At 38.2% G+C, this 14,104-nt stretch overlaps 1 protein-coding gene across 1 annotated transcript in view; it reads left to right on the top strand.

Moving 5' to 3' along the window:
* Nucleotides 1-14,104, top strand: part of LOC143385946 (protein ITPRID1-like) — a 47,845-nt gene that overhangs the window by 21,478 nt on the left and 12,263 nt on the right. Inside the window, 2 exon segments of the mRNA XM_076841377.1 lie at nucleotides 10,867-10,949; nucleotides 11,523-12,761. Coding sequence (XP_076697492.1) covers nucleotides 10,867-10,949; nucleotides 11,523-12,761 — 1,322 coding nt within the window.

Below are 14,104 nucleotides of genomic sequence, written 5' to 3'. Positions count from 1 at the left end.
ATATGTACATATATATATATGTATATATATATATATATATATATAGGCTAATTTATTATTCTTGTGACTACTTCTGCACTTTCTCAAGTTTTATTGACTTTCATTTTGTTTTGCTGTGTAGTGACCATACTTACCTGTTTCTTTTCATGTTTTGTAATGTAGTTAGTTTGTTTTAAACTTTGTAATAAACTTGGCATTTGGAATAATATAATATGAAATTTATCAAATTCAGATATTATCCCAAGGAATTTGGGGGGTTGATTTAGTTGTGTTTTTATAGTTAGTTTGTTTTAAAGTAATTCTTCAGGATGAATTGCACAAAGTCTATTCTTTGTCATTGCAGTCACTGAAGTCTCTACTAAAATTTCTTAGTTAAGCACTAAGTTAATTAAGCTAATGACAGAGATCTTCTTAAGTGCCTGAACAAATAAATTTAGCACCCTATGATAAGGTGCTCTGTATATTGTTGGGGCATGCCTATGATATTCTAAGTATTTAAAACTCAGCTTTAGTTTTCACTTCCTATTTGTTCAGCAACTCATGGTGAGGCAGATGTGAATGATCAAGGTCATCTCACATCTTTCCTGGGCATGCACACAAACCTTGCAAAGATATGTATGTTCATTCTACCCTTATAGTCAGAGTCTATTTTATAAAATAATATATTTAATTATATTTAAATCAAGGTCTATGTTTATTACAATTCCTCAATAGTCTACCTGATTTTTATTGAATAATAGACTTAAAAATATATACTAGTAAACTATCTAGTAGAAAGAAACACCAGAAGGAAAAATATTCTTGTTCACAACCATCCTTCATTTAAAATATCCTTATGACCAGAGGTCTCATTTGCTCTCTGTTCTATCTTTTAAATAAAACTCTTTGTACTTGGAAAAAATAACATCAGTATACTAGAATAATTATAAAAATATTCTATAATTAAATTACGGTCCCCCTCTCTGTTCTACCTGCCAAAAACAGGTAATATGGAAGATATTCTTTAGAGAATCATCAAAATGCTAGTGAACAAGCCAAGATGATAGGATTAAATTTGACAGATATGAAGGATAAGGTCCCAATCTTCTCTCCATTTTTGTTCAAACTTGGATGGTTTGAGATCCCTAAAAACTCAAATTTCCTTTTTGTTACAGAGGAAATGAATTCAAATTAAAGCAAAAAGATACAATGTTACATGAATACTGGGTTAAATTGTGTGGCTGATTGTGGTAGTTGTATCACTCAGGCAGAGAAAAAAAACATATTCAAAAGGGTTTAACTGAAGAGAGTTTTGAAAAGGGACCATTTACCAAAGCAGGCTGGATTCATGGAACCACCAAAGAAACACCCAAGGCTATCAAGAATAGAAAGCCATTATCACTTTTAGGTCTGGGGAAACAGAGTGATCCTGGTCCTGGAACCAGTAAAAGTTTAGAGCTTTAAAAGAAAGACTCAAAGGAATCTTTCATCCTAAAGGTGCAGCCACTTTCAAATTGTCCCTAGAAAAGGAGGCAATGGATGTGTAATCCTGTGCCCTTCCCCTGTGCCTCCATCTCCTTCTTCTCCTGGCACATCCCATTGATTAAATACAAGTCAAAGCCTGGAGCACAGGCAGGGCAGACAATGATGGGAATGGAGGGTAGTGGACGCCAGGGAGGGTGAATGTAGAATAATGCACATATATTGGCCTCCCTGAAAAGCCTCTGTTTCTCACAGAGCCATGAGTCCATGTGAGGCTCTAGAGTACAGCTGGAGATGAGGTCATCAGCTTAACTTTTGATGGAAACTTTGGTTCTAACTTGGTCAATATTTATTTTCTTCTCCAACTTGGGTTATTAGTTTTGATCAACTAGGCTGCCATATAAAAGGACTACTTCTTCTTTCTGTCTGAGCATTAGATGTAATCACCTGCCAATCAACTAGTTAACTGAAGCAAGGATAAATATTTGTTCCCACTCAGATTCACAAGGGGGGGCGGACAATTGGACTAGTTATCACTAGAACTATGCTAGTTGAATCAGTACAGAAATTAAACACTCAAGAGAAGTCAAAATTTGAAATCTACTTATTATCTCAAGTGGAGAGACTGTTCATTTAGTCCTAGAAATTTCTATTATTCTGTTTTCAAAGATCTAAATTAAAATTTGCCATTACTTTACATTCTTACAGGATAAAGAATGAACATTTAGTACTCAAAATTAAATCTTCCCCCTTCTTTTTGTCTCAGGAATGTCTAATAAATACGTATCCTTCTAGATAAAGAAGATAAGTGTGGTTAAACAATACAATCTTTATGGAGTCATAGAAATGTTCTATTTCAGAAATATCTAACTGTATTAAAATCCTAGCTTTTTTCATTCCAAGATCCTTGGTCATCAATGATTCCCTGATTACTCTATGCCACAAAGCTCCAGGAACCCTGGCCTCTTTTCATTCCTCTGACAGAAGCATTGTAGGGGAATGGAGATGGGGGACAGATATCATTGGGTCACATTGTCTGAATATATTACCCCAGAGTGTTCTTTTCAACAATTTTCAAGGTATGGTGTTAATCTGACAGTTTTTAGAGAGAAAGATATTCACACTGCTAGAGGGGCCAGATGAGTTATATATTTAAAAATACAATAGTCAATTAATTGGACCAATGTAGGGGTTTGGTTTTTTCATTTTTGTTTTTGTTTTTCAAATTGATATCTCACAAATGTCCTCATGTCAGATGTCAGTAGATAGTACAGGTACATACTTTTTTTTTTGTAGCAGGAATTGAACCCAATGTTGCTTAACCAGTGAGCTATATCCCCTAAGCCCTTTTTTATATTTTTATTAGAGACAAAGTCTCACTGAGTTGCTTAGGGCCTCACTGTTTGCTGAGGCTGGGTTTGAACTCACAATCCTCCTGCTTTGGCCACCCGAGTCACTGGGATTACAGCTGTGCACCAACCAGACCAGTTTAGGATTCTTGAGTAGTAAACTTTACACTTTAAATTCCAGTGGATGTGATGGGCACAGTGGACACCCCTGTAATCCCAGTAACTCCAGAGACAGAGGCAGGAGGATCACAAGTTCAAAGCCAGCCTCAGCAAAAGTGAGGCACTAAACAACTCAGTGAGACTCTATCTCTAAATAAAATACAAAATAGGGCTGGGGATGTGGCTCAGTGGTGGAGTGTCCCTGAGTTCAATCCCCTGTATGAAAAAAATATTCAATATGCTTTCTGATGTTCATATGAAGCAGCATTTCAGATAAGCATAGGCCAAGGAAATAGAGCATCCATGGATTCTTCCTGAAAAAGAAGTGTCCAAGATATATAGCAGCCTACCAGATAAGGGAGTCCTGTTTGAGTGGACAGGCAAGGCAGAGTCTGAAGAATTATAAATATAATTGTGAATAAGATAAATTATCATGAATATTTAAAAAATAACAATTACTGGATCTAAAATTCTAGATCATGTCAAAGAAAGTTATAATAGAAGAGAAACTGTTAAATATAGATTCATTAGGGAGCCAATAGATACTGTTTAGTTCTCAACATTGACAATTATAATTTGAAATGGGTAAAATTTTGATGTTAATATTGTTAAATACAAAAACATTCTATAAGCCTTTGGAATTACTGTGGGTGGGGGGACAAAGAAACAAAGGAAATATAGTCCACTAGCAAAAGAATATGAATTGAAAACTAATTATATTAATAAAACTATCATATATTGAGTGTCAGAGTAAGCTATGCAATTTACCTTATTTTCTTTTATTCTCTTTCTAGTCTATTTGATAACTATGATCCAACTCAAAATCAGATCTACTTACGCATGAAATTAGGTCAGTTTTTATTGATACACCAGTAAGTAGAAGGGTGGTTAAAAACATGAGTTCTGATTCTCATTGATTAGTTTTAGCCAGTAGTAATTTTGATCTGACAAAGATGCTGAGGCTGAATTCCAGTATAGCAGAAAAATCTATCATGGACTATTAATGATACCTATTTCCAGAAAAGGAGGAAGGATTTTTATCCAGTGTGCCACATTTTTACTACATCCATCACAATTTTAAAGGTAGATAATATACAATTATAACCAATAAGATTGAATGTATATCACATGAAAATGGAGCTACAATAAATACAACTAAACAAAGAAATAGATTTAAAGGTCTTCAAAAATTCCATGCACATTTAAAATAAAGAGTCAAAGAAAAGTAAAGAGTAGAATGAATGAGCAAGATAAATACCAAAAAAGTATGCCAATGAAACAACAAGAAAACAGAAATTATAGCATGTATTACATATAAAAGTTTATGAATTAAGACCAAAACTAAGATGAAAGGCAGACATAATATTCTCCATTCTTAGAGAATATGAAATAAAAATAAATTATTAAATTGATGACATAGAAAATAAATTTAAAACATTCAGTTAAAAAGAAATCACTAATTCAAAAAGTAAAAATCCTGAAATTTCAGTAGTTTCTGAAGAGATTAAGAGCTGGTGGTGGCATGTACCCCAAGTCCCAGGTATTGAAGGCAAATCATAAAAAAATTAAAAGTTGCCACAATTTTTTATCTTTTATGGTATTTTTATGAAAAAAAATACATTATGTGACAAAAGCAGGATATAAAGTGTGCATATTATGATTATTATTTTACAACACAAACAAACACATGCATGTGCTCAAAGACAATTCACATTCTTCAACATGCAGAAATATTTTATTTTCCTAAATGATTAGATTATATATATGAATCTTTTTGCTTTTTCCATTTCTTCACCACCATTTATTGCTTCTATCATAATGAACAACAAGTAATGGTATTAAGCCAAGAAAAGTTAATTATAGAGAAGCAGTTTTCCGCCCCCCCCCACTTAATGATGAAGAAAGTTTATTCTAACAAAAGAACAAAGGGAAAACAGCTAAATCTGAAGCAATCAGTAAGAGAAAAGGGAAGGGAGAAGAGAGAGAAAAGGAAAAAGGAAAAAAAAGGAGGGGTGGGATTCCTGGGTTAAGGAACTTGAACCAAAAGTATCAGCAGGATGCTGCTAATGGAAGTTATCAGAATGTGATATAGAAACCTTGCAGGGGAAGTCTTCTACCAAGACTTCTGGCATAGAAGAAAGAATCAACTTGTCTCAGGAATGTCTTCCATAACAACTAATTCTCCTGGGTCACAGTCAAGACATAAGCTCCATGAGGGCAGGTGTCTTTGCTGATACTGTGGACTATCTTAGGTCTGCATAGGACACCACGGGGGACCAAGGTTCATTTGTCAAGAATGAAGATTTCCTCAAGAGCCACCCAGGCTCTGCCTCCAAAGTCTGTTGCCGTCAGTAATTAACAGTGCCTTGATCCACAGCAAGAACATTTTTCCAAGCTATAGATAGATAATACAAGTAAGTTTCAGAATAAATACATGGAATAAATACATCTAAACAAAGAAATAGACTTAAGCATCATTCAAAAATTCTATTCACATTTAAAATAAAGATTCAAAGAAAAGTAAAAAAGCAAAATGAATGAGCAAAATAAATACCAAAAGTATGGCAACAAAACAAGATGAAAATGGAAATCATAACATGTACAATATACAAAAATTCATGAACTAAGACCAAAACTAAGGTTTAAGGCAGACATAATATTCTCCATTCTTAGAGAATATAAAATGAAAATGAATTTTTTAAGTGATGATCAAAATCATCCTTGACAGGAAGGCACTATGATCTCAAATGAGCAATTCCACAAGGATGCAAGCTAAATCCTTCATTTAGTTTTCAGAATATTTATTCCTTAGTTGGCGTAACCCAACCCTGGGAGCACCATTTCTAACTAAACTCACACAACCTTAGGCTGAGTATGGAACCAAAATACCCAGAGGTAGGGAGGAGAACAATCTTCCTGCTGACGATGCTGGCCAGGCCAGTTCTCAGCTGGCTTCGGAAACAAGATCTGGAAGCCAGGCTTTACAGCAAGCATTATTAAGTAAGAGCTTATCGGAAAGTACAAGGGACAAACAGTAGGAAACCCTGTCCTATGAGGACTGATCTAAAGGGAATGGGGGGACTACACTAAGGAGAAAGGCTTGGAAAGTACAAGAGAACTTTCTTCAGAAAAGGGGGTTAGTCATGTTCTGTTTGTTACTTCACTGAGTTTTACTGTGATCAATAAATGGAAAATTCTATGAATTTCAGCATTTCTGAAAAGTATAATATGCTCTAAGGTTCTAATCACATAGGAACAATTCCCCATAACAAGAATTGTGAACACTGCTAGGTGACATCTGTTAGGATTGTTCTAGAAGGGATTCCTGCATTATATGATACATGACACCATCTTGACTTCTTACCTGGAGACTGTGGCCAATGGAGAGATTTTGTTAGTCTAGAAAACATTTTTAAATCAATTTTTTAAAAATGCCCTTGAGGAACAACCAGAGTAGTCCACACAACCCACACCACACCACTTCTGGTCCTGAACCGAGTTGCTTCACATACTTAGGCTACCTGCTCACCTCCTAAGGGTGTTTGCATTTGCCTCAGGTGCAAAGTCCACTCCAGTTCTAAGATACCTTGGTCTGTGACTCAGCTTTACCCCTGAGCTCTCACAGAAATTTTCTATCATTATAAGATGGAAGAGATAGGAACTCGGTAATGACATAAGTGAGTTAGAATCTCTGATGAAGACAGTGAATCCAAACAGTCTCAGGTTGTTCTCTTTCTCTATACAACTTTGGCCTGCCATACTATTCTTTTTTTCCCTCTCCCTCCTTAATCTTTCAATTCCATAGGTTTTTTTTCCCTTGAGCCTATATGAACAGACTATTTAAGATGTAAAATTTTTCACTTAGGATTCAGAAGCTTTTATTATCATTACAGTCCAGAAAAGCAGCCTTCAGGTTGACTTGGCTTGCTCATGTGAACCATTCCAAGGTTCTTGGTAGGGATTTGGCTCCTCACTCTGTGGTTGGTGTAATGCTGCCATCTAGTGATTATTTAGATAAAGTGCCTGAGGCATTGGCCTCCTCCCAGGCACAAAATGTTTTTAAATGTATATAACAGTGAAGTAGTCCTGCACCAGGCAGGTCCACCTAATTGGGAAGATAAAACTGAAATTCATGAAGACAGCTGTGTACTGAAAAAGGAAACTTAAAATAAATATTAATATTAATCACAATGATCATTCATGATATTCAATAATAATATCAATAGTGATGCTCTGCATCCTTATTAATATATTAGATTTTTTATTGCTTACATATATGACAATAGTGGATATTATTCTAATCAAAACTCCACAAATAACAGTATCATATTCATTTTTTCCACATGAGGGATCAGACACAAGGAGACAAGCAGACTTCCCCCACATTACATAGCTCATAAATAAAAGAGTCAGAATTTGAACCAGATAGGTGGCTCCAGATCTTCTAGATGATTCAGTCACGGAGCCTAGCAGCATTTCAGCAGTGTTCATCATAGAGAAGTTGGCCTGGTGGGAGAACCAGCCATTGAAACAATATAACAAAATTGTGTAGAAGGTTGGTAGTGAAGGGTTCTATTTATCTAACTGGTTTGGAACAAGAGCCAACCAGGAGTGGAAGGCTGGGGAAATAAGATCTAGCTGGAGGACAAGGACTGGTAGCATCCAAGTGGGAAGTCAAGGCCCCCATTTAGCAGAGTAAGGAAGAGCTCTGGCTCTTGGATATGTTAAGTGCTCAGGGGGAATTCTCTTGAGGATCTGAGACTTGGGTTGCTCACTCTTGGTCTAGCTAGCTTCAGGAACTGACCTGGGTATGCTGGTACCACTTCTGTTACTCTTGCCAAAAGCCCAACTTCCTTCCCTGAAGTCCAGCCTCCCTTGTGATACACATTCATATGAGGGTGGGGGAGTGATACATGATACACATTTGTTTTTGTCTGTTTTTTTAATAATCCATCATAGCCATCCTGAGCTAGGTGATTTCTCATCCTTTGTCTTTTTTAATTCCTACACCCCTAAGGGAATATTTAGAATTTGGAAGCCCAGTATCTAGGTGTTATGGTCTAGTTGCTGAAAAGGTGCTTTAAAAGGAGCAAGAATTTTGAACCTCTTAAAGAAATTAACCCATCTGTAAATTTTCCCACATTTTTCTTGTTGAGTTTCTTAAAATAATTTAAATGCATGCATTCAACTTTTAGAGCAAACACAAGTTAAAAAGCTTCATTGCTGACAGAATCATGCCCAACTCCACCATTTGATCTCACCACACAAGTGAGGTCCTCAAAGCCTGATGGACTCACAGATTCCCTTAAGTCAGTTTCAGAGATTTGTTTGTTTTTGCTTTATAAATAGTTAATGAAAAGTAACAGTTATATGACAAACATACCCCTTTTAGAGGAGATTACTCCTTGTACTTTTTAGACACCCTTCATGTATATGGTTGTTTAATCTGTCCTCCATACATGAAGGGCTTCTGCATCCACAGCCCAACCACAGACCAAAAATATTCAAAGGAACAAAGCTTTTGTACTGACCATATACAACACATAGCATTTACATTGTATTAGCTATATAAGTAATCTAGGAAGATTTAAATTACACAAAAAGCATCCTAAAAACACAAAGTACATGTAGCAGGGCATGGTGGTACATGCCTATAATCCCAGCAGCTCAGGAGGCTGAGGGAAGAGTTCAAAGCAGTCTCAGCAAAGGTAAGGCGCTAAGCGACTCAGTGAGACCCTGTCTTTAAACAAAATACAAAATAGGGCTCAGGATGTGGCTAAGTAGTCAAGTGCCCCTGAATTTAATCACCAATACTTTTCCTCTCTCCCACAAAGAATACCTAACTCAAAAAAGAAAGTACAAAAGAAGATATGTGTAGGTTATATGCTAACACTATGCCATTTTTTTTTAATATAAGGGACTTGAGCATCTGAGGATTTTGGAATTTTGGGAGAGGTCCTGGAACCAATCTCCTACCTATACCAGGGACATCTGTATTTACATTTGAAACAGGCTGTTATGGTCCACCCAGTCTATGGGTGAATACACTGTAACACATCACTTTATTCTAATATTCTAATTTATCATTTCATTTTGCATTGTAAGAAGGGGAATGGCAAACATCATATGTGAAGTTTATACTCCAGAATAATAATTACTTAGATATTATCTGGAAAGATGAAATAATAATGACGTACTGGGAGTCCTTCAGTTTGTGGTGCAAATTTTACACCAAAACATAAAGAAAGAACAAGAGGTTGCAAAGTTTACCTTGCCATCCTCCAACAAGGCTCAAGCATCCTGTTGGGTTTCTAATGATATGTAGTATGGGGGTGGAGAGTGAAGAGTGGAAATTAGTCCTGTCCTCTTCTCTCCTGTCTGCATACTGTACTGCAGAGGGGCTTTGGGAGTGAGTAGTAACAGGCAGCCAGGGGTCCTGAAGCTTGTATGATAAGCTTGCAAGATGGGGTTCATGTAGAAAATATTTGAAGATACGGTGTCCACTCTATAGGGTTGTGCCAAAATGACAGGGCCTGTTGCATAATACTTTTAAAAAATTATATTCTGCATTGAGCTTTTGAAAGTTTACTACAATCATCATCATTTATTTTTTCACAGAAGCACAAATTGTTCTCCTAACTCTGAAAGGATCTAGAAAGTTTTAATACTGATTGAGTTAAAATTATAACAAAAGCAGTAAAATCAAATGTATTACACAAATTAAATATACATTTAATTTGTATATTTAAAATGTATTTATTTCTATAATAAATACACAATCAATAGTCTCTATTTTCTCTGACAATAAGTAAACAAGTCTATTACCCAAGTTAAATGTTTTGTACATATTGCACATGTTAAAGGAATATCTTTTGGGTAGCTATTACCATGCACACAACTCAGTTTTATAATAATAAGTGCTTATTTTTGCAGACTTTTCACTTTTCTAGGTCTTTGTTATAATCCCCATACACATTGCTATTATTTTTGTTTATTCAATTATCTTCTTTGTGTGTGTGTTTGTGTGTGTGTGTGTGTGTGTGTGTGTGTGTACCAGGATTGAACCCAGAGTCACTTAAGCACTAAGCCACATTCCCAGCCCTTTTTTATATTTTATTTCAAGAATGGTCTCACTGAGTTGCTTTAGGACCTCACTAAGTTGCTGAGGATGTCTTTGAATTTGCAATTCTCTTGCCTCAGCATCCTGTGCCACTGGGATTACAGGCTTGTGCCACCACACCTGGCTTAGGAAAAGATTCTTATCTAAAATTTAGTAACAATTTAGTAAAAGAAAAAAGAATATGTAAATATACACACACACATACAAATTTTAGTTTTTTACTGTTTTATTAGTGTAGAATTTAAGGCATGTAAGGTCTCCTTCTGAATTTTCTTCCCCTCAGTAAAGAATCTGCTCACAACCATATTGTTATTTAGTCTTTTGTTTGTTTGTTTGGGGGGAGGGTGCCAGGGACTGAAATCAAGGACACTCAACCACTGAGCCACATCCCCAAAACTATTTTGTATTTTATTTAGAGACAGGGTCTCACTGAGTTCTTAGCACCTTGTTTTTGAGGTTAGCTTTGAACTCGCAACTCTCCTGCCTCAGCCTCCCGAGCTGCTGGGATAACATGCATGCATGACTGTGCCTGTCTGTAACTTAGTTTTGAGAGAAGTTAGTGCCCCTTCCTCTAGTACATGTTTTCCTCTTTGTATTAGGAAACTAGAGATGCAGCTTTACATGAACTCTTTAGCAACTAAGAGAGAAAGTAATGGAATTCCTTTATTCCTATATGCTTGGCATTTGTGGAGGCTCTCTGACATGCTGGGCACCTAGGGGGTCCTGTTGGCAGCATGTTTCTATTTTACTGAACTCAAGGCCTCTTTCTTCTCACAGGCACCAGGGTGGACAGAACAAACAGCTGTCAGTCCGACAGCAGTGGGTTTCTGGAGGAGCCACCGGAAGCCCCACCCTTCCAGGTAGGAAGAGGGCCCTTATTGCTCACCCCACATGGTCCACCCTAACCTCACTCATGGCTAACTTAGAAGGTAAGATAAGTTTAAGATGGCTGCCAGATTCAGAAGGGTTTGGAGGCACATGCCATGTGCAGTCAAGGGGCAGAGCATGATGGAGTCACAGTAGACGAGGTTTCAGAACATTCCACCTTTCCTTTTCATTTTTTTAATATATATATTTTTTAGTTGTAGATGGACACAATACCACTCCTTCTTTTTTCCCTTTATTTCTTCCTTTCTTTCCTTCTTTCTTTCTTCCTTTTTATGTGGTGCTGAGGATCAAACACAGTGCCTCCTGCATGCTAGGCAAGCGCTCCACCACTGAGCCACAACCCCAGCCCCATCCTTTTAATTTTTTTAATCAAGAAAGCGGAGCCTCATGAACTGATGCTGGATGAAGCACACACTGATGTAGAACTTGAGCCTGTAACTTTTGTCTCCTAACTTCGGAGTCAACCATGATGACACTTACAACCTTACCCCTATTGCCTTCCCCACCTCCTGACACCTTTCCCTTTGTCCCGGTTGCTCCTACAGATGTCTTCCTTCCCTAGCAGCCAGAGTCCTGCTGAGAACGGAGGCAGAAAGCCAGGGGATCAGAGCCACAGCTTAGTGTCATCCCAGGACTGTCAGCAAGAGTCAGAGAGGTCTGGTTCCAAAAGCATGGTGAGCACATCTTTTTCTAGCCAAGACTGGAGCATCTTGGAAGAAAAGGCTTCAGCATCTGTGGTGGAGGAAGAGCCTCAGCTTGAGGCCACAGAGGGGCCACCAGAGCTGTTGATCCCAGACGCAACCCTGGCCAAGACCGCCACTGGGAAAGAACACCCAAGGGAAGTCGGCCATCTGTGGCAGCCCCCACCAGTGTTCCATGCTGAATACGAAGGCCCTGGAGCCATGGTCACCTCCACATATTGTGGCCCTCTGGGATTGGCCCACATCACAGAAGAGAAGGACAGGACTCTGGGGCCTGAGGGAACAGAGGAAATACTCGCACAAGGCCACCACTGTGAGTCTCAAAGTTTTCCTGGGATTCATCAGACTCAAGACAATTTCCCTCATGAGGACTTGGAGGCCCTAGGAGCAGAAGAGGGCAGCAAGTTTTGTCCCTACACCAGCCACAGCTCACTAGTACAAGAGTGGCTACCACAGCAACTTCCTAAGCACAGAGAAGTCACATCCTGTTCAGTTGACCTTGGCCAAACATCTGACAGGTCTGTTTCCCACCTCAATAAACTGCCTGGAGATGTTCCCACTGACTCAAACGCTGGCTGCTCCCAGTCTGTGTCATCCCAGATGTCCTCTAATCTGGTGTCAGCTGCTCACAGTGCCATGGCCTTGGGGACTGACTGTGGAAGCACAGATTTAGAATGCACTCTGTGTGACCCTTTGACTACCACAGGACCAAGACTAGAGACAGAAGTGAGACAGGTCACTGATGTTTCTGTTCAGACTTATACCTATGAAACCCAGCCCTGGCATTGCTGTTCATCCCCAAGTGACAAGGCCTTCACTCAGAGGTCCCTGCCCCTCACCAAATCGGTCTCTCTGGACACGGGTTTCCCTAGTCTTTACCCAATGGGCACCTGCCACACTACACCTACCCTCTGCTGTGGCTGCTGTCATCACCATCCCCACTGCTGTGCAGAAAGGCCAAGCCCCGGCCCTGCAACTCCAGTCTGTAGGCATGGCCTGGGCTCACATGCAGATCACCCAGAAGCCCAGTTCACGAGGACCTTGAAAGCCCTCCAGGACGCCACGATGAGGGAGCTTTGTTCTGTAAGTCTTTCCCCTGCAAAGATGAGAAAGCAAGTGCACCAAAGGCACCACTCATGCCTCAGGGATAAGGTTGAGGCTTCCTTTCTGAATGTGAGATCTTGGGGATCGCCCTCCTGACTTAAATCACAGGAACTATTTGTAGAGTACTTTATTATTGAGGGCATATTCTCCCAAATCTCTTCTTATTTCGTGCTTCTAATCAATCACCTTTTGAAGCAAGGAAGGCAGACTTTATGATTAGTCCTCATTTTACAGAAGGGAAAACTAAGGCATAAAACAGTAAATTCATATCCCCAAGATTGTCAGCATTCATGCACTCGCCTCATCTCCAGTTCAGTCTAGCTGAGAAGTTCTGGGTCTTACATTTTCTTTGCTGAATAATCTTGCACATGTCATTTAATTTCTCTGGGTTCACCCTATCAAATAAGGAGATGATGCAGCCTGTAGACCTGGATTGTCTTATTATTAAATAAGCTTGTAAAGTACTCACCACAGTCTGGTACAGAGAAGCTCTAGGTAATATTAGTTGGGTGTTCCTCTCATCTTCAGTTATTAATATTGTTTTACTTCTGCCAAGATCTTGAATCTAGAACTCCTCATGTCAAGTAGTACTTTGGTCCACCCTTTCTAGGCTTTCTTCAAAGCAGACATTGGGGTTATTAGAAATTGATCAACCTTTTTGGGCCTTTGATTAGTCAACAGGTATTTAATGAGTCCTTCCAGTGCCTTCTTTTCAACAACCCTCAAGGTAAGAAATAATCTAGGCCTTCAAGGCCCACCATTAATTCAAAATATCAAGACTCTCACACATGAAACTGCATACAGAGAGAGTTAAAAGAGAGGCACAGACACTAGGATTGCAGCTATTCAAAGAAAATTAATAGGAAACGTGATTTACTGAGCATCTAGGGTTTCGTGTCTGCTAGGTTACCTTCAAATTCTTCAGTTCCATAAATATTTGTTGAGTACCTATGCTAACCATTTTAATGACTTTATGTCATCTGACCTTGGATTCATACATACCATAAATATTTATTGGATTCCTAATATATTCCATGTCCTCTCTCTTTTATAGACCAGGAACTAGAATTGAGAGAGGTTATATAATTCTTCCAGCACTTCCAAACTACAAAGTGGCAAATACAAATTCAAATTTGGAAGACATGAAAGTTTTGGACATCCATTCCATTCCAAGCAAAGGTGTGTCCAACTCTAAAATATCTAAATATATATATAAGTAATGTTTACATTAGAAAGTGATTATTTAGAAGATAAAGCATATTTCTACATGATCTCTCAACAAATAGAAATATCTATTAATGTAATGATAAAGAAAATAATTA

The sequence above is a fragment of the Callospermophilus lateralis genome, assembly GCF_048772815.1.
Source record: "Callospermophilus lateralis isolate mCalLat2 chromosome 11 unlocalized genomic scaffold, mCalLat2.hap1 SUPER_11_unloc_1, whole genome shotgun sequence".
Taxonomy (NCBI): Eukaryota; Metazoa; Chordata; class Mammalia; order Rodentia; family Sciuridae; genus Callospermophilus; species Callospermophilus lateralis.
The sequence above is the reverse complement of the archived record's forward strand: the minus strand, read 5'-3'. Positions and strand labels throughout refer to the sequence as shown.